The 18,401-nt window shown below is 50.0% G+C and overlaps 1 protein-coding gene across 7 annotated transcripts in view; it reads right to left on the bottom strand.

Annotated features, from left to right (window-relative positions):
- MAP4K3 (mitogen-activated protein kinase kinase kinase kinase 3) overlaps nt 1-18,401 on the bottom strand; it is a 1,422,157-nt gene that overhangs the window by 1,164,546 nt on the left and 239,210 nt on the right. For all 7 annotated transcript variants that reach the window (XM_078649063.1, XM_078649064.1, XM_078649058.1 and 4 more), the window contains exon 3: nt 18,250-18,340. In XM_078649063.1, the coding sequence (XP_078505189.1) occupies nt 18,250-18,340 (91 nt within the window). The remainder of the gene's footprint in view (nt 1-18,249; nt 18,341-18,401) is intronic.

Here is an 18,401-nt window from a genome sequence, read left to right as displayed (position 1 = left end):
GTTAACCAGAGCCTCAGCATCACAAAATGGATGCTGCTGCCACAGACACAAGTCTGACCTCCTGCTGCTGGGAGTCCTTCCAGCGAGGGAGGCTTGGACATTAGGTTTCCTGTCTTGGGAGGTGCTAGCACCACCCCAGACAGGCCATAGTGTATTGGGGCAGGGAGGGCTGAATGAAATGAGACACTGCCTGGGTCACACAAGGTGTCCCATGCATAGCCTGGTTCAAACCAGTTGCTTGGGCACTCCAGCCCCAGCTCTGGCGCGAAACTGGACAAAGGGAAAGGGGTGTAACCACCCCCTTCCCATGTCCCACCCATAGGAGGGACCTAGCAGGTAATCCAGCCCCTCTCATTAGTATATAGGTAGGAGCTGAGTCTAAAGATTTTAGATTTATCCTGAACTGAAACTTGAAACGAAACTCTGGACCTTCGACGATCTCCTTACAGAAGACGACTGAAGAATCTCCCTTGTGGTCAAGGAGTGATCACCCTGTGCAAACAGGCACCATCCAGCGATCAGCGGTTTACTTTGTCGACGCTCCTGCCGGAGCTCGAGCACAGAGTCCGACGAGAGCCAGACTTCCAGACTTCTCTGACCCTGATCCACAGTCCTTGCAAAGCTGAGACCCGTGGAGGCGACGAGAGATGTGGGGCCGGCCATCTTGAAAAGCCTGCTCCTTGCTACTTGTGCAGCTTCTGAGGCACCCTCGAAGTTGTGCATTGGGGAATGAGAAGCCCCAGCCCCGAGCACCAACTGCACTGAAGATCAGCCCTCCAAACTCCACGAGATCTGCGTGGGGCCCTTCTGCATTTTCCTGCTCGAGGCGTCTGTCCGGTCCCTTGCCCGTTGGCTAGTGGCCTCTGTGACGACGAACCTTTGAATCTTCACTGCCTGCCTGGTTGCTCCAGGTGGGCCCCTGCTTCCCTGCAAAGGAGAAGCCCCATAGACCTTGCTGGTCTAAACCTAAGCGAATATTCGATTCCTGCGTGGGTTGCATTTGCCAAGGCCTGTTGACTCCAATCCGGAAGCCGACGCCGCCAACAGCGAGATCCTTTGTGGGACAGTCCGTATCCAGCTACTGGTCGTCGTTGACGCCTCCTGGTCCACGTGGCTGCAGAGTCAAGCTTCACGACATCACCTGATTGCTTCGCGACATTGCCTGGTTCCTTTCTGGTCACTGGCTAGTGACCCAGACTCTGTCCCCTCTGTTTTCAGGTACTCTTCATCCTCGATCCGCCCTTGGATCCACCCGGACACTTCTCTCCTGGTCGCCTGCAGCATCTTTCTTCAAGGCTCCACAGGATTCAGCGAAGAAACCCGACACACTTTGACACCTATGCACCCGCATCCTGTGGGTGAGGTAACACGAGTACTCCGGTGCTCCTGCGGGTATTAACTATCCTAGTGTCCTAGTTTTCAGTAGCTCTCTCCTAGTCCATCCGGAAGTGACCTAAAATAACTAGTTTGTAATTATTTTGTTCCCATTCTAACTCTATGGTAACTCGCGTGTGTGTAAAGACACTGCACGCGCATCCCGTGGGCCTCCTGCTCCCTAACTCTTGTTAGTACAGCTTAGCCCCAGCGATTCCCTAGGCCCTAGGCCTATCCTTTGTTCGTGACGTGGTTCTTATACCACTATTTTATTATATGGTTTTACGTGCCTCTAGGGCTCTACTGTATTTTGTGCAACTTATTGTATGATAATTGAGTATCTTGTTATGTGCTTATGCCTCTGACCTCATAAAGAGTTTAGAGGATTGTGTTAGTAATAAATACACCTATATTTTTATTTTTATATATAACCCGTGTGGTGTCCTTTTACTTGGTATTAAAGGGGTTACATATGGTAAAACAGCTGACTTTACATGCCCTCTTGAGTTTAGCCTAAGACTGCTTTGTCCATGCTACCACTAGGATAGCTGGTCTATAAGGTTGACTTTACAACCATCACCATAAGGGTTGCTTGGACTGATACGCCTCCGAGTAGCCAGCCGTGACCCGTGATCCATGGACCCGCCCCCAGGAATGGCGGAACGGACAGTGTCAGACGCGAGGCTGTGTTAGAACTGCCGAGTTATCTCTTTTCTCGCTGTGTCGTCTCCCGCAGCTAAAAGCGGACAGATTCGGTGGGGACGCCTTGACTACTGGAGCGGATGGTAATGAATTTCTTGGGAGCTTCCGCGAGCGCAGCGCTCGGGTGACACCCTGCTGAGGGTGCTCGCTGTCTCTCCTGATTCAGCCCTGGCTACACATTGCACTTCTGGAGCAGATTGTAATGGCGAGTGCAGCGTTGGTGTGCCTCGCTGCTGAGGGTGCTCGCTGACTTTTTCTGATTCACCCCCTGCTGCACTTTGCCTTGTTTTCTCTGCTGGTACTGCCGGTACTGCTGCTGTTCAATTTCACCTAAGCCTGTGCTTTGCTTGGGGTTAGCTCGAAAAGCTGGAATTGAGGTGGACTACTCAGCTACTACTACTGCTATTACTGCCCCCAGACTGTCAGACTGAACTCTAGTCCTGTGCGGGGGCTTGGGTACACAGTGAGTAATATTTGATAAATACTTGGGAAATAATCTGGCCGGGGGTCACATCAACTGCCACTCAATCCCACCTCCTGAGGCAGCAAACCGGTCCCGCCAGCACCTCTGCTCTCCTCCGCCGCCGCTGGGAACATCGTGGCCGCCGAGAGAGGAGAGCCTTCGGGGAAAAAACCACAACTCCCAGTGTCCCTTGCTCCCTGGACGCCGACCGCCGCATCACTCTGCCGCGCCCGGAGGCGCATAAGAGAGAGGCGCTCCTCCCGCATCGCGGGACGTGCGCGGGCAACGCCGGGCTGAGCCCGGGCAGAGGGCGGGCCGTCCGTGGACGACCGAGGACGGGACGGGCCACCCCCTCTTTCTGTGGCATTTAATCCTGAAAGCATCCGGCATTCTTTCACAAGGTACTGTTATCCGCTTTTCCCCTTTCGTTTGCAGGCCACCGTGTTAGTTATCCCCTTTAAGAGTGCGAGCGGTAACCAATTTCTGTGCTCGTCCCATTGTGTCTTCTACACTTTTCCCCATACTTTGCTGTTAACTAACGAGGCTACCCACAGCAAATATGAGTAGCAAGGGCAAGAAAACCAAACCATCTGCTTCACGCCCAAATACCAGACTTCAGGCCACAATGCCGCAGTCCCTTCCAACTCTGACGGCAATCGACAAAATGCTACAACAGACCATAGGGGTGGTTGCCAATGCAATCGAAAATACTGAAAGAAGATTATCCTTCCCACCCACAATAAGCTCTAAAGACCATGGCGAAGATTGCTCGGGCGATTGTCCTATTTAACATCCACCTTTGCCGAGCTACCCTGTGCACAAATCCCAGTCGAGACTCCAGCAGCTGATGATTTTCCATTGGCCTTAGCTGAGATCTCTATTAACAATGATGATCAATCCTGTATCTTGACCTCCCCTCCCCCTGTGGCAAAACTAAAACCAGGTAAGGTGGGCTCTAAGACAAAAAAGGACAGTCTTCCTAAAAATTCAGGTACAAAAAAACAGCCCAACCATAACTTGGTAACCCCATTTGACCATCCCCGGCATCCAACTACAGGGATACCCTGCTGGGTCACCAATATGGTCACGGATCTCCAGAATAGTTTAGAGCAAATAATCGCTTCCCATATTAAACCACTGGTTTCAAAACGTGATAGATTATCTTCCATGGTAAACAATAAGACTTTGGTGACAACTAAGCCACATAGTTCCCAAGGTATCTCATTACCCCTTGTTTTAGCCGGTGACTCTACAAAGGTACCCTGTCCTGAGTTAACTAAATCCACCGTTCCGGTGGAACCAAATAGAAAACCAGGACCGGCAAGTACGGCATCAAAAAAGTAGTATCTTCATCAAGACCCCCCCCCCCACTAAAGGCAACCTTTAAACGATTGCCGACAATAAATCTGCCTCCAGAAGCACAACCATATGTAGTAGCCCTAGCGGGTGTCCCACCCCTTAGTGAGGGGAAGAGAGAACAGGAGGTAGATCTATATAATAAGTGCATACAGTGGCTGAATTTAAATAGACCCTTACCTTCCAACATTTCAGGCCATATATTGGCAGTAAGGAGAGTAGACTGGATTGGAAGGGGACCTAAAACAGTGGCAGGGGATGTTGTAACAATCAATTTTAGGGATTCCGCAGCCGTTGACCATATCTGTAGAACTCCCTTCCATAAAGAGTCCCAAATATTCCCTTTGCACTTGTCCTATTTCTACCTGTAGGAAGGTAGATCCCTGACTATGGATGCCCCCACCTTTTTGCCTGGTGTTTTGCTGGTTTTCTGACTTAGTTGACCTGGGGCCCTGCTATTCAGGACCCCAGGCCTACTGCTCTCTCTGTAAAATGTATTCCATGTACCTTAGGTACATATCTAATTGGATACTGAGTCACCTTATCAGTCCCTGTACAGCGTACCTTAGGTACCCAGGGCATAGGTGTGCCCAGGGCCTACCTGGGGCTGCAGCATGTATTATGCCACCCCTGGCTGGCCATCCAAATCTGACACAACTGGCTGCACGACAGCTGGGGCAAGGTGGTGTAATCACCCTTTGCTTTAGATATAGTATTCCTATATCTAACCCTAGAATGGACACATATATTCCTATCAGTCACTCCTATGGCAGGCCTTAACAATCCTGAAGGCAGAGGGCTTGGAATAATGTGAAATGGTGCTCTGGCATGAGCTGAGCCCGTTTGCAGCTTGCGGAACCAAGTCCTAATAGCTGTTCCATGATAACGTATACCATATACTTTTAAGTGCATTATAATTCTCGCGGTTATATGCCAACTCTGGTATCACTTTATCAAAACATGTCGAGTAAGGTGTCATACGAATTGGAATACTAACCCCTCGCCAATTCTGGCGACGGGGTTAGCATTCCACCCTTCTAGAGGGACACGACATGTATGTAACCTGTAACCCCGGTTAAAGTCAGACATAGCCTTAGCTCCACAAGATGGATGCTGCCACCGAGACACAAGTCTGCCCTCCTGCTGCTGGGAGTCCTCCCAGCCCAGGAGGCAAGGACAAAGGGTTTCCTGCCAGGGGCGGTGCCAGCACCGTCCCAGGCAGGATTTTGTGTATCCTAGGTAGGCAGGGCTTTAGAGGAAGGTGACTGCAAGTGGCACCCCGGTGCTCACTGTGCATAGGCCGGCTGGAACCAGTTCCAGGGGCACTCCAGCCCCTGATCTGAGGAAAGCCCGCCAAAGGAGAGGGGTGTAACCACCCCCCTCCTAGTCCCACCCATAGGGCAGGACTTAGTCCCGTGCCAGCCCCTTTTTGCAGGATAAAGGTAGGAACTGGCCCCCTTCCAAATTAGTTCAATCTTTGAATCCTGAACCGACCTTCTACACGAAGAACTCAAGACTCTTCTCAAGATTTCTCCCTTGTGACTAAGGAGTAGTCACCCTGCAGCAGCAGGCACCAACCAAGCATCGCGGTTTGTTGCCAGTCTCTCCTCCGGGTCAAGACTGCTCCAGCACGACGAGAACCGGCTTCCCTGGCACCTCTGACCTCAACCTACATCATCAGCCCAGCTGTGATCCGTGGGTGCGACGAGACCTCGAGGGACCGGCCATCTTCAGAACTGCACGACGCTTGTCCAGCACGACCACCGAGTGACCCTCGACTGAGTGCTTTGGGGTAAGAGAAGCCCCGACCCTGAGCAGCTCCAGCACCGAAGTTCAGCCCCCTGCATCCACGAGATCTGCGTGGGGCCCTTCTGCTCTTTGCTGCTCACCGCGTTGTCCAGGTCAATTGCCCGTTGGCTAGTGGCCCCCTCACGACGCTCCACGACGACAAACACCGCTGGTCTGGTTCCTCCAGACTGGCCCTTGCTTCCCTCCTTCAGAGAAGCACCCTGGACCCTCCTGGTCCACTCAAGACGCCATTTTAGGTCCACCGCGTGGGCCTTGCATTTGCCAAGACTTGTTGCCCCAATCCTGGGTCCAGCGACGTCGACAGCAGAGACCTTCGTGGGACAGCTCGCACCTCCATCCTGGTTGCCGACAACGCCTCCTGGTCCGAGAGACTGCCGAGCCCAGCAGCGCCCACTCACCTGGCTGAGGTGACTTCGTCCGGTGCCATCCTGGTGCCCACCTAAATCACTGGCTAGTGATTCAGAACTTGGTCCCCTCTGCTTACAGGTCTTCTTCTTCCCTGATCCAGGCTTGGATCACCACGAACTTCTTCACTGGCCGCCTGCCAGCAACTTCTTTCTTCAGGCTCCTGGATCTTCAACGAGGGTTTCCGACGCAACTTGAACCTCATGCAGCCGCAGCCCCTGGGCTAGGTAAACTGAGTACTCCGGTGCTCCAGCATAGTCCAACACCCTAAGTGTTCGGATCCACTCTTGTTTTCGACCCACCTAGTCGGGTTCGCCAGAGAACAGTAACTTTGCAATTGCTAGTATCCATAGACTTGTTCCCGCATTACGCGTGAGAGTTCCCACTCTGCACACGGCGTCCCTAGGCCTCCTGCTTCTAATCTAAGGGTTCAGCATTGTAGGCCTAGCGTTTCTACAGTCTAGAAAAGTATTACTCACCTGCTAGTAACTTCGCATTCCACTTCTTGTGTATATGGTTTTTCGTGCCCCTCAGGCATTTGTGTAAATTGTGCGACTTTCAGTAATTCTTTAAGAGTTTTGTTGTGTGCTTAGCTCCTTGTCTCATAAAGAGCCAGGGTCGTCCTGTTATAAATAAATACACTTTATTTTTTATAACAACTTGTGTGGTGTCCTTTCACTTGGTGTTCAAGGGGTATTGTGATGGTAAAACAGCTGGCTTAACACGCCCTCTAGAGTCTTAGCCTTAGACTGCTCGTATCCATGCTACTAGGATAGCTGGTCTATAAGGTTGACTTACAACCAATCATCAATAAGGGTTGTTTGGACTGATACAGAGTGCTCACTAGAATAGTGAACATTATATATCAGGCCAACTTCTCACACTAACCTACCCCAATTCATAAAACGTTTCACAAAAGGAGTCCACAGTTAATTAGAGATCCCCTCTCCTACCCGAATGGGACTCACCACTGGCAACCATTTGGGGAGGGTTTTCATCCACACACCCCACTTTACCCGATACAACCCCATTGGAATAAGTTTAGCGTCCTCGAGGAGGTGGACTGACTGACTCAGCCATGCACACCCCCACGAAAACATAATGAGGGTATTCTAGACGAAGGTATTACAACACAGGAAAAGTCACCCTCCTCTGACAGTTATGAGACCCTTTGGCCTCATGCCTCAAAGAGGGAGGAGGCAAGGGTTGAACAGAGCCTGGATCAGCTAGCACCTAGAGAACAGGGAGGGGAGAAGGATAAAGTTAAGGCTACGGAAGGTAGCATAAAAATACTCTTGTGGAATGTCGCAGGCCTAAAGAACAAGCTACTTGTACCAGACTGGTCTTCTTTTATGTCGATTCATGATATCTGCTTGATGCAAGAGACCTGGTCCCTCGAGGCGAGTGACAGTCCCGGTTACAGTACCTTTGACATCCCCGCAGTCTCAGGTGGGAAAGGCCGCCCTTCGGGGCCTTGCCATATGGGTAGGCTTACACTTGGGCATGCAGGCGGTACAGGTGGATACAAACTCGCCTGACATGTGTTTTGCTAACATCTGTTGGCGGATCTACATTGTCTATTATTAATATCTACTCCAGGCCTACCGTGAACGGGAAAGAATCGAGTACTATCCAAGCACTCGACTATTTTCTCCAGACACTCAACCCCGCAACTCCGATCATTCTTGGTGGCGATCTGAACTGTCAGTTCGAGCCTTTGGGCGGTCCTGAGTTGTGTGAGGAGGATGAGGTTGACTCGCTCTGGCAAATTCCAGCCCCAAGAATCGCCCCGGTTAAGGCCTGGACCCTGTTAGTATTACAAATTAAGGCCTTGACCCTTGCAATGTCTTTGCGGGCATGCAATGGAAGGGGCAGCAACGAATGTTCCGGCCTGCCCACTTATAACAGGATAAATCGAACTTCCACCATTGACTACCTCATGTTGGAAGCCAAACACTGGGGAAAGTTTAAAGACTTCGGGGTTGTTGAAAGGCACGATAGTGACCACAATGCACTGGTCCTAACGCTTAAAGCGGGTGCATTTGGACTAACTAACCCTGACTCTAATTCCACTCTGATAGTTCCCCCACATATTATATCCAACAATAGGAGAAGAGTCAAATGGCCTTCCTGCCTAGACTCTCCTACTCGTCTCGCAAAAATTTACCAGATAGCTGTTCCATTGATAAGCGATATGGGAAATTCTACCTCCCATGGGCAGACTATAGCGACCCATAGAAAGTTAGTTGAGAGTCTAGGGGATGTATTCTATCCTGTTAGTGGGTCTAAGTCGCGCCGGGGTAAAACACATCCCTGGCACAACCACGCATGTAAAGACTCAAAGAAAGACTTACTCAGGGCAATTAAATCTAAGGACATCCCTAAAATTAGAACAACTAGACTGCAGTATAAAAGGTGCTCATCAAAGCAAAGAGTGAGTGGGAAGAATCCAGGTGGGAAGAGATGAGACAGGCACTACTCAAGATTCTAAGACCTTTTGGCTAATTGCCACTTCCTCAGTGTCAGGAGAGAGAGATACTGGGGTCTCGAATATTGCCCCTATAGTGTGGGAAGCACACTTTAAGTCACTCTACACAAGCCCTGAGTTGGAGGAGATGGGGTGTCAGCCCCAGGAGGGGCTGTCGGAGCTGGTCCCGGAGCCCCGAGTCTGTGCGCCACGGGTCCTCCGGCACGAGAGCCGACTGCCGGGGGCCCCTGGGTCCGGGGGTCTGGCTCCATGTGCCCGCATGGCTTGGGACCTCCCGCATGAGTGTCGATTGCTGAGGGCCCCGGGCACTGGGTCCTCTCCTCGTCATGGTCTTGGCTCTGACCGGGCTTCCGAGATCTCGGTTGCCCCAGGCCCCCTGCACGAGAGCCGACTGCCGGGGGCCTTGGGCTCCGGGACTTTGATCTCCTGCGCTGGCGCGGCCCGGGGCCTCCCGCACGAGTGTCGACTGCTGGGGGCCCCGGGTGCTGGGATCCCCCCTGTCGAGACTATGGCTTCAGCCAGGTTCCCGAGCCTCCCGTGGCCCCAGACCCCCTGCACGAGTGTAGACTGCCTGGGGTCTTGGGCTCTGGACCTGGATTCTGTCTCGCAATAGCGAGAGGGGATGCCCCCACTGGGTCTCCCACTTTTAGTTTAGATTATATTACACTTAGGGAAGTTGAACTGGCAATTGAGAAACTGCTCCCAAACAAGGCCCCGGGTCTAGATAAGCTCCCTGGAGACCTCTTCCGCTCTCAGCCAAAAATCTGGGCCCCATATTTGATGGTTCTGTTCAATGCTGTCTTACAGGGCTCCCCTGTACCGGAGACGTGGCTGGGAGCCGAGATCGTCCCAATTTTTAAAAAGGGCTGTCCGCTCGCCCCATCAAACTATAGACCAATTAGTCTACTCAATACTTCCCAGAAGCTGATGGGCCGAATCCTGCTGGAAAGACTACTGGGCTGGATGGAGGAAAACAAAATCTTGACCACCCTCCAAGCCGGTTTTAGATCAGGGGTCTCGACTTTGGACCAGATCTTCCGACTCCAGGTCCTATTCTGGAAAACTGCAAGAGTAGAGGGTGGCAGCCTCTACCTTGTTTTTGTGGACCTGCGGGCCGCATTCGATCTGGTCCCTAGGGAGAGACTCTGGTCGGTGTTGGAGGAACTTGGTCTCCCTCCTCATTTACTAGATGCCCTAATCCGGCTTCACACGGGGAACTATGCCCAGGTGAGGTGTGGGAAAAACGGGGAACTATCCGATCACTTCCCCGTTACTCGGGGAGTACGCCAGGGTTGCGTACTGGCCCCTACTCTCTTCAGCCTATATGTTAACGGCCTGATTGATAGACTCAATTGTGTCAGGGATAACGATGCTCCACGCCTGGCCACTGGTAGGGTGCCCGCTTTGATGTTCGCGGACGACACCTTGTTGTTGTCGCGGACATCAACGGGCATCCAGCGTGTTTTGGACGGGTTTGTTTCCTTCTGTGCCTCACGGGGTTTGGAGATCAACTTGGAGAAAACCAAGTTTATGGTCTTCAACCCCCCGAGGCACACCCGCCCAAACCCCACATTGAATGGAACTCCACTTGAGCGAGTTAGGACTTTTATATATCTGGGGGTGACTCTGACTGAATATTTTACATGGGACCAACAATTCTCTAAATCCTCCTTGAGACTTGCACAGATTATGGGTGGCATAGGCAGATTCCATAGTGCCTCAACTTTTAAACCAGTTACCCCTGCCCTAGAGATATACAAAACACAGGTCAGGTCTGCTGCTTTATATGCTGCTGACCTCTGGGGACACACCAGTGTATGTAATCTAATGAAAGTCGAGCACTCTTTCATGCGACATTTGTTTGGTCTTCCACAAAGCACGCCCCTGCTACCATTACGCCTGGACCTGGGTCTGGAACCTATCATTGATCTGGTGGCAGCTGCTCTATTGGAGAAGGCTCTGGTCTGTGCCGGAGCTTGAACCGTTTAGAGCAGAATTCAATACTATTTGGGGGCAGTTAAGGAACAAGAATATACCTTGGCTGGTACACGTTAAGACTCTCCTTTACCAAATTGGTCTTCCCCAACTTTGGGATACACCGGAGGTCAGTTGTTTGAGGATGCAGAGGACTGTACTGGTGGCAGCTGTAAAATCTCATCACCTCAAACTGCTACACTGCTCTACTTCCCTGGGTAGATTGTCCACTGAGTTCCTCATAACAAAAGTTGAATACTGGACGGAGGCATTTTTGGACCTGGTGCAGCCGCCACTAGCAAGAAAACTATATATCCAATTGAGGCACGGCTCCTTACCGGTTGGGGCATTCACATCCAGATGGACAAAAACGATGAAGGCTAATTGCCCTGCCTGTAATCACGTCAGGGAAGACATTACACATATCTTCTTTTTTTGCCCAGCATACAGCAAAATCCGGAAGTGTTGGATTACCCCATTATGCAAAAACCTGGGTTTTAGACATTGTGTACACGCCTGTAGAGTCCTAACCTATGACACTGCCCCTCCCATTGTTTTTGCCGTTTCCCGGTTTTATTCGGCATGTGGCGAAGAAGAACTGTATTTATCCATAAGGAATAATGGACTACTGTTTTTATGTTTTTCTATTCCTTTGATAACCAATGTTTAATTACTTTTTAATTCTGAAGTATTTATGTTTTATCATCTTGCCTGTACATATTTTATTACACTTTTATGGTCATCGACCGAAATAAAGTTATCAAAGTGAAGTGATACAGGGTGCCCACTAGAATAGTGGATATCACATATCAGGCCAACTTCTCACATTGGTGTGCAGTGGTTGGGATAAGAGATTGCTGTTGTTTTGCCAATTGTAATCTTTGAGATATCATTTGAAAGATCACATTAGGTACCATAGGTACATATAACAAGACTTATAATACTTAAGTTCTACTGAACTGAGTTGTTGTAGACCAAAGGGCATAGCACACCCTGACTACAACTCCTAGAGAGGTTTAGTAGGAAACACTTAGTGTAGGTAGGTGCACACACCACACCTCACTAGATCATGTCTCTGAGAGCAGAACCAGGTGGATCTCTCCCAGTGGAGGTAGATCCTTTAAGGAGTCCTTCCAGATATGACACCCTTAATTTTCATGAGTTGAGGCACTTGTGCACAACTAGAAGATTAAAACAGGGTTCTAACCCTACCCACAGACACCTGATTGAGCTCATGGAGGAACATGATGCTCTTAAGGCCTCTAAAGGTCTGTCAATCAATGGAGATGAGGTCCTACCCTCAACAGAAGATGCCCCTGACCCTACTGTCATAGATGAAGATGAGGAAGAGGACGATTCTGGGAAAGAGGTAGACAGCCAGGTTCAAGTTAGGAGACGTAGCCAGGCTAACCTAAGCCTATTTGGGGCTGAGAATGGGACAGCCCCATTCAGGTCTACACGTGGACTTAGCCAGAGGTATAGGAGGGAAAGATCCCACTCCAGGGAGTCTCTCCACTCCAATGCTTCAAGGGGTTCTCAGAGGGGATTGACTCCTTCCCAGAGGAGAGAACACCAGGCTAGGATGAGGGAAGTCCAACTCAGGATTGAGAGGGAAGAACTTGCCCTAGCCAAGGCAAAACTTGCTCTTGCAAGAGAGCAAAAGTTAAGTGGACTAGAGTCCACTGGTGGCAGCAATATCCCTAAGGATAAAGACAGGTCCTATGACAATAGACACCTGAGTAAGATTGTCCCCCCCTACAAAGTTGGGGATGATATCCACAAATGGATAATAGCAGGTACCCCAAAGTCAGTGGGCAGTAATCTTGTGGCTCTCCTTTTCAGAAAAAGGAAGAGACAAGCTCCTCACAGTTAGTGATGATGATGCTAACAACTACACTGTCCTGAAGAGTGCTCTGATTGATGGGTTTGGCCTAACCACTGAACAGTACAGGTTGATGTTCAGAGATACCCAGAAGACACAGACTCAGGACTGGACTGATTTTGTAGATTGTGCTACTAAAGCTCCGGAGTGCTGGTTATTGGGCAGCAAAGTACAGGACTATACAGGATTATACAATTTGATTATGAGGGAGCAGATCCTTAGTAATCGTCAAAACCAGCTTCTACACCAGCACCTGGTGGACTCAGATCTGACCTCTCCACAAGAATTGGGTAAGAGGGCAGGCAAATGGGTCAGAACCAGGATGAGGCCTACAAATCAGGGTGGTGACCAGAAGAAAGATTCTACCAAGCCTCAAGAGAAAGGTGGGGATAAATCAAAAGACAAATCCTCCACAGGTCCCCAAAACTCCAATGGTGGGTCCCAAAACACTTCCTCTAACCAAAAGAAACCTTATTGCCATGTCTGTAAACAGCCTGGCCACTGGAAGACTGACAGCAGTTGCCCAAAGGCCAACAATAAGGAAAACATTCCACCAAGTAATACTCCCAGACCTCCTGTTACTATTAGTAGTAATCCCCCAGGTGGTGGGAGTGCCCCCTAAAATGTGGCTGGGTATACTTGGGGAAGTCAGGTGGACTCTGGCCTAACCAGGTCCCCTAACAAAGAAACTCTAGTCTGTGAGGATGGCATGGGGTTTGCCAACTTTTCCGCTTGTCCCAACACTTTGGGGAAGTACAGACAGGAGCCCATCATCTATGGCCAGAAAATTTAAGCCTACAGGGGCTAGCATTACTATGGTGACGGACAGTCTAGTCCCCCCAGGACAACTTTTACCTGGGTTCACCTATCAGGAGACCAACATCGATGGAGTGCAGAAAGATCATCACATGGCAGTAATTAATCTCAGCTGGGGAGGTGTCACTGGCCCAAAGAGAGTGGCAGTGTCTACAAACTTGCCTGTAGATTGTCTACTGGTAAATGACCTAGAGATATCAGCCTGGGCTGGGGTAGAACAAGAAACCCATTCCAAAATGGTAGGCCTTCCAAAAAAAGGTTAGTGGGGCTGTGATGGCTACATCCCCAGCTCAAGCAGAATTCCTCCCTAAAGAGGTTGGAAGGGCTGTGATGGTCACAGCCCAAGCTCAAGCAGACTTCCCTGAAAAGGGTGGCAGGGCTGTGATGGTCACAGCCCGCACACAAACAGAGTTCCCTCCTGAAAAGGTTGGTAGGGCTGTGATGGTCACAGCCCAAACTCAAACAGAGTTTAGTGTTGTGAAGCCTGAAACTATGGATCACTCCACTCAGACAGAAAGTATTGGGGAGGAAGAAAAGTCTCCCTCCCACCAGACATTAGGTGAGAGCCAGCCTCCTCAGGGAACTGATCCTACCCCTTGTGAAAAAACTGCCCCAGAGGTAGCCAGGCCTGGCCTGACAGAGCCTCTGATGTCAGTGGACCATTCCAAGGTGGGGCCCAGTCTGGAGCAGGTAACCTGCCCCTCTCTACCCTGCCTCAGTCAGCCCAGGGCTGTAGAGGTCGGGGAGGCCAGTGGACCCCAAAGGGCCCCCTGTCCACAAAAACACCCCCAGCAGCAGATTAGGGGCACCAAAGCCAGCAGCCCTAGCAAGGTGAAAATTCCAAAAACTCCTGAGGGATCTCCCTTACTCTTAGTTAGGAAACTCCCCCAGATGGACTCTGTTGGGCACAGCCAAACCTGGGACCCAAAGGCCCCAAACCTGACCTGTCCCTCCAGTAAGCCAACAGCAGGGACCCAGCCTCCAGCTATAGGCAGCCAGAGGTTGAACCTGAGAGTACAGAGCAAGTCAGTCATGGAAAGAAAGGCCTATATGGTGGATAGTGATTGGAGGAAGCTGAACCTAGCATTAGTGGAGTCTCACTTCAGTACTCCATCTCAACACCAGCCTTTTAATTTGCCAAAACACACCACAGGTAGAGATTCCCTATGGTGGAGACCCTATGATACCCCTAGGGCGAGGGATTGCTTAGTGGAACATGAGACAGGGGGTAACCATGCTAGTGCAGGTACTTCCTTATATGGCCACTTAGGCAATATAGGCTTACCTGGTCAATGATAGCCTTATCTCCTTTCGTTTGAGGGGGGGGGGGTTGTGTAGGAAGGTAGATACCTGACTATGGTTACCCCAGATTGTTTGCCTTGTCTTTAGCTGGTTTTCAACTTAGTTGGCCTGGGATCCTGCTAATCAGGGCCCCAGGCTATCTGCTCTCACTGTAAAATGGACTCCATGTACTTTAGGTACATACCTAATTGGATGTTGGGTCACCCTTGTGAGGCCCTGTATAGTGTACCATAGGTGCCCATGGCATAGGTGCACCCAAGGCCTACCAGGGGCTGCAGCATATCTTTTGCCACCCCTAGCTGGCCATCCAAACTGACACAACTGGCTGATCACTCAGCTGGGGCAAGGTCGTGTAATCACCCCTTGCTTAGGTATAGTATTCCTATACCTACCATTATATATAGACACATATGCACCTATAAGTCACTCCTATGGCAGGCCTTAACAATCCTGAAGGCAGAGTGCTTGGTTTTATGTGAGATGGTGCTCTAGCATGAGCTGAGCCTGTCTGGAGCTTCCGGAACCATGTCATTATAGCTGTTCTATGGTAAAGCCATACCATATACGCTTAAGGGCATTATAATCCTCGCGGTTATTGCTAACTTTGGTTTGGCTTTATCAAAACATGTCGTGTAAGGTGTCATACGCTTTGGAATACTACCCCCTCACCAGTTCTGGCAACGGGGGTAGCATTCCACCCTTCTAGAGGGAGAAGAAATGTTGTTCCTGTTAATCCTGGTTAAAGTTGGATGCTGCCACAGACACAAGTCTGACCTCCTGCTGCTGGGAGTCCTTCCAGCGAGGGAGGCTTGGACAATAGGTTTCCTGTCTTGGGAGGTGCTAGCACCACCCCAGGCAGGCCATAGTGTATTGGGGCAGGGAGGGCTGAATGAAATGAGACACTGCATGGGGCACACAAGGTGTCCCATGCATAGCCCGGTTCAAACCAGTTGCTGGGGCACTCCAGCCCCAGCTCTGGCGCGAAACTGGACAAAGGGAAAGGGGTGTAACCATCCCTTTCCCTGGTCCCACTTATAGGAGGGACCTAGCAGGTAATCCAGCCCCTCAGATTAGTATATAGGTAGGAGCTGAGTCTAGAGATTTTAGATTTATCCTGAACTGAAACTTGAAATGAAACTCTGGACCTTCGACGATCTCCTTAAAGAAGACGACTGAAGAATCTCCCTTGTGGTCAAGGAGTGACCACCCTGTGCAAACAGGCACCATCCAGCGATCATCGGTTTACTTTGGCGACGCTCCTGCCGGAGCCCGAGCACAGAGTCCGACGAGAGCCAGACTTCTCTGACCCCGATCCACAGTCCCTGCAAAGCTGAGACCCTTGGAGGCGAAGAGAGACGTGGGACCGGCCATCTTGAAAAGCCTGCTCCTTGCTACTTGTGCAGCTTCTGAGGCACCCTCGAAGTTGTGCATTGGGGGTTGAGAAACCCCAGCCCCAAGCACCAACTGCACCGAAGATCAGCCCTCCACACTCCACGAGTTCTGCGTGGGGCCCTTCTGCATTTTCCTGCTCGACGCGTCTGTCCGGTCACTTGCCCGTTGGCTAGTGGCTTCTGTGACGACGAACCTTTGAATCTACACCGCCTGCTTGGTTGCTCCAGGTGGGCCCCTGCTTCCCTGCAAAGGAGAAGCCCCATAGACCTTGCTGGTCTAAACCTAAGCGAATATTCGATTCCTGTATGGGTTGCATTTGCCAAGGCCTGTTGACTCCAATCCGGAAGCCGACGCCGCCAACAGCGAGATCCTTCGTGGGACAGTCCGTATCCAGCTCCTGGTCGTCGTCGACGCCTCCTGGTTCACGTGGCTGCAGAGTCAAGCTTCACGACATCACCTGATTGCTTCGCGACATCGCCTGGTTCCTTCCTGGTCACTGGCTAGTGACCCAGACTCTGTCCCCTCTGCTTTCAGGTACTCTTCATCCTCGATCCGCCCTTGGATCCACCCGGACACTTCTCTCCTGGTCGCCGGCAGCATCTTTCTTCAAGGCTCCATAGGATTCAGCGACGAAACCCGACACACTTTGACACCTGTGCACCGGCTTCCTGTGGGTGAGGTAACGCGAGTACTCCGGTGCTCCTGTGGGTATTAACTATCCTAGTGTCCTAGTTTTCAGTAGTTTTCTCCTGGTCCATCCGCAAGTGACCTAAAAGAACTAGTTTGTAATTCTTTTGTTCCCATTCTAACTCTATGGTAACTTGCGTGTGTGTAAAGGCACTGCATGCGCATCCCGTGGGCCTCCTGCTCCCTAACTCTTGTTAGTACAGCGTAGCCCCAGCGATGCCCTAGGCCTATCTTTTGTTCGTGATGTGGTTCTTATACCACTATTTTAGTATATGGTTTTACGTGCCCCTAGGGCTCTACTGTATTTCGTGCAACTTATTGTATGATAATTGAGTATCTTGTTATGTGCTTCTGCCTCTGACCTCATAAAGAGTTCAGAGGATTGTGTTAGTAATAAATACACCTATATTTTTATATATAACCTGTGTGGTGTCCTTTCATTTGGTATTAAAGGGGTTACATATGGTAAAACAGTTTGGAAAACAGCTGGCTTTACATGCCCTCTTGAGTTTAGCCTAAGACTGCTTTGCCCATGCTACCACTAGGATAGCTGGTCTATAAGGTTGACTTTACAACGATCACCATAAGGGTTGCTTGGACTGATACAGGGTGCCCACTAGAATAGTGGACATCACATATCAGGCCAACTTCTCACATGCATAATATGTTATAGTGTGGTTGGGCAGTACGTCACGCATTGTATTCACAATACAATTGGTGTGACTCCTCATTTTACACAATCATTCCAGTAACAGGTGAACTGAGGATAATGCGACATTGCGGTTACAACTGTCCCATTTGTCTGGCAGTTTCCACCATCTCGTTCAACCCAGTCTGGACTAAATTGAGAGAATGGTTCCATCTACACTCTCTCTACTAAGAGTGTAGATGAAACCATTCTCTCAATTCAGTCCAGACTGGAATGATTGCGTAAAATGAGGAGTCACCAATTGTATTGTGAACACAATGCGTGACGTACTGCCCAACCCCACTGTACATATTTTGCATACAATTCCTGACTCATCTATGACACTGTACATACATTTGCCAACTCATTTCATCTGGAGATGAACACCTTAGTTACTATGGGTACTGGGTCCACCGAGAGCAAGCCCTGTAGTCTAAATCCCCTGGAAACCCAGGCAGCAATCTATAGACCTCACTAAACTAGTCATTCACGGTAGGAAGGGGGATGTGGAGAAACTCCCTCGTTGGATTAAAAGGAATGTTCTGCATTAAGCTATTTTAGACATCCTAGTCCGTCGGCGGAAATCTTACAACTGAGGTGCAGTGGTAGATACAAGGTGAAACAATAACGACAGTCTCGAAGTTGTAAGAATGCGGAATTCGAAGTTTATGGAATGGAGAATTCGTTTTTAGGTTTGATCACAAGGTGGCACTATACACAACACATTTGAAATTATATTTTAAAAATTATTTCTACTCAAGAATTTTTAAACAAAAGTACTATGGAATTCTCAATTTTAATGCAATAGCCCCCCCCCACACACACACACTTTTTATATAAACAATACTTAGTCATGACACGAAAAAAGTTTTTCAGAGGCAGTAAATGTATGTAAACTGGGAAACCTGTACCTGAGATAGCTGCCAAAATACGCCACGATGTTTGCATGTTTACAATCTTTCATCATAATAATCTCCTGCTGGACAACTGCAAAATCTTCCCCTGAAAAAGACAAATGCATTACGTTACAGAGTGATCAGACAGCCTCTGCCTGCTCCTGATG

Source organism: Lissotriton helveticus, chromosome 6 (assembly GCF_964261635.1).
Source record: "Lissotriton helveticus chromosome 6, aLisHel1.1, whole genome shotgun sequence".
NCBI lineage: Eukaryota > Metazoa > Chordata > Amphibia > Caudata > Salamandridae > Lissotriton > Lissotriton helveticus.
The sequence above is the reverse complement of the archived record's forward strand: the minus strand, read 5'-3'. Positions and strand labels throughout refer to the sequence as shown.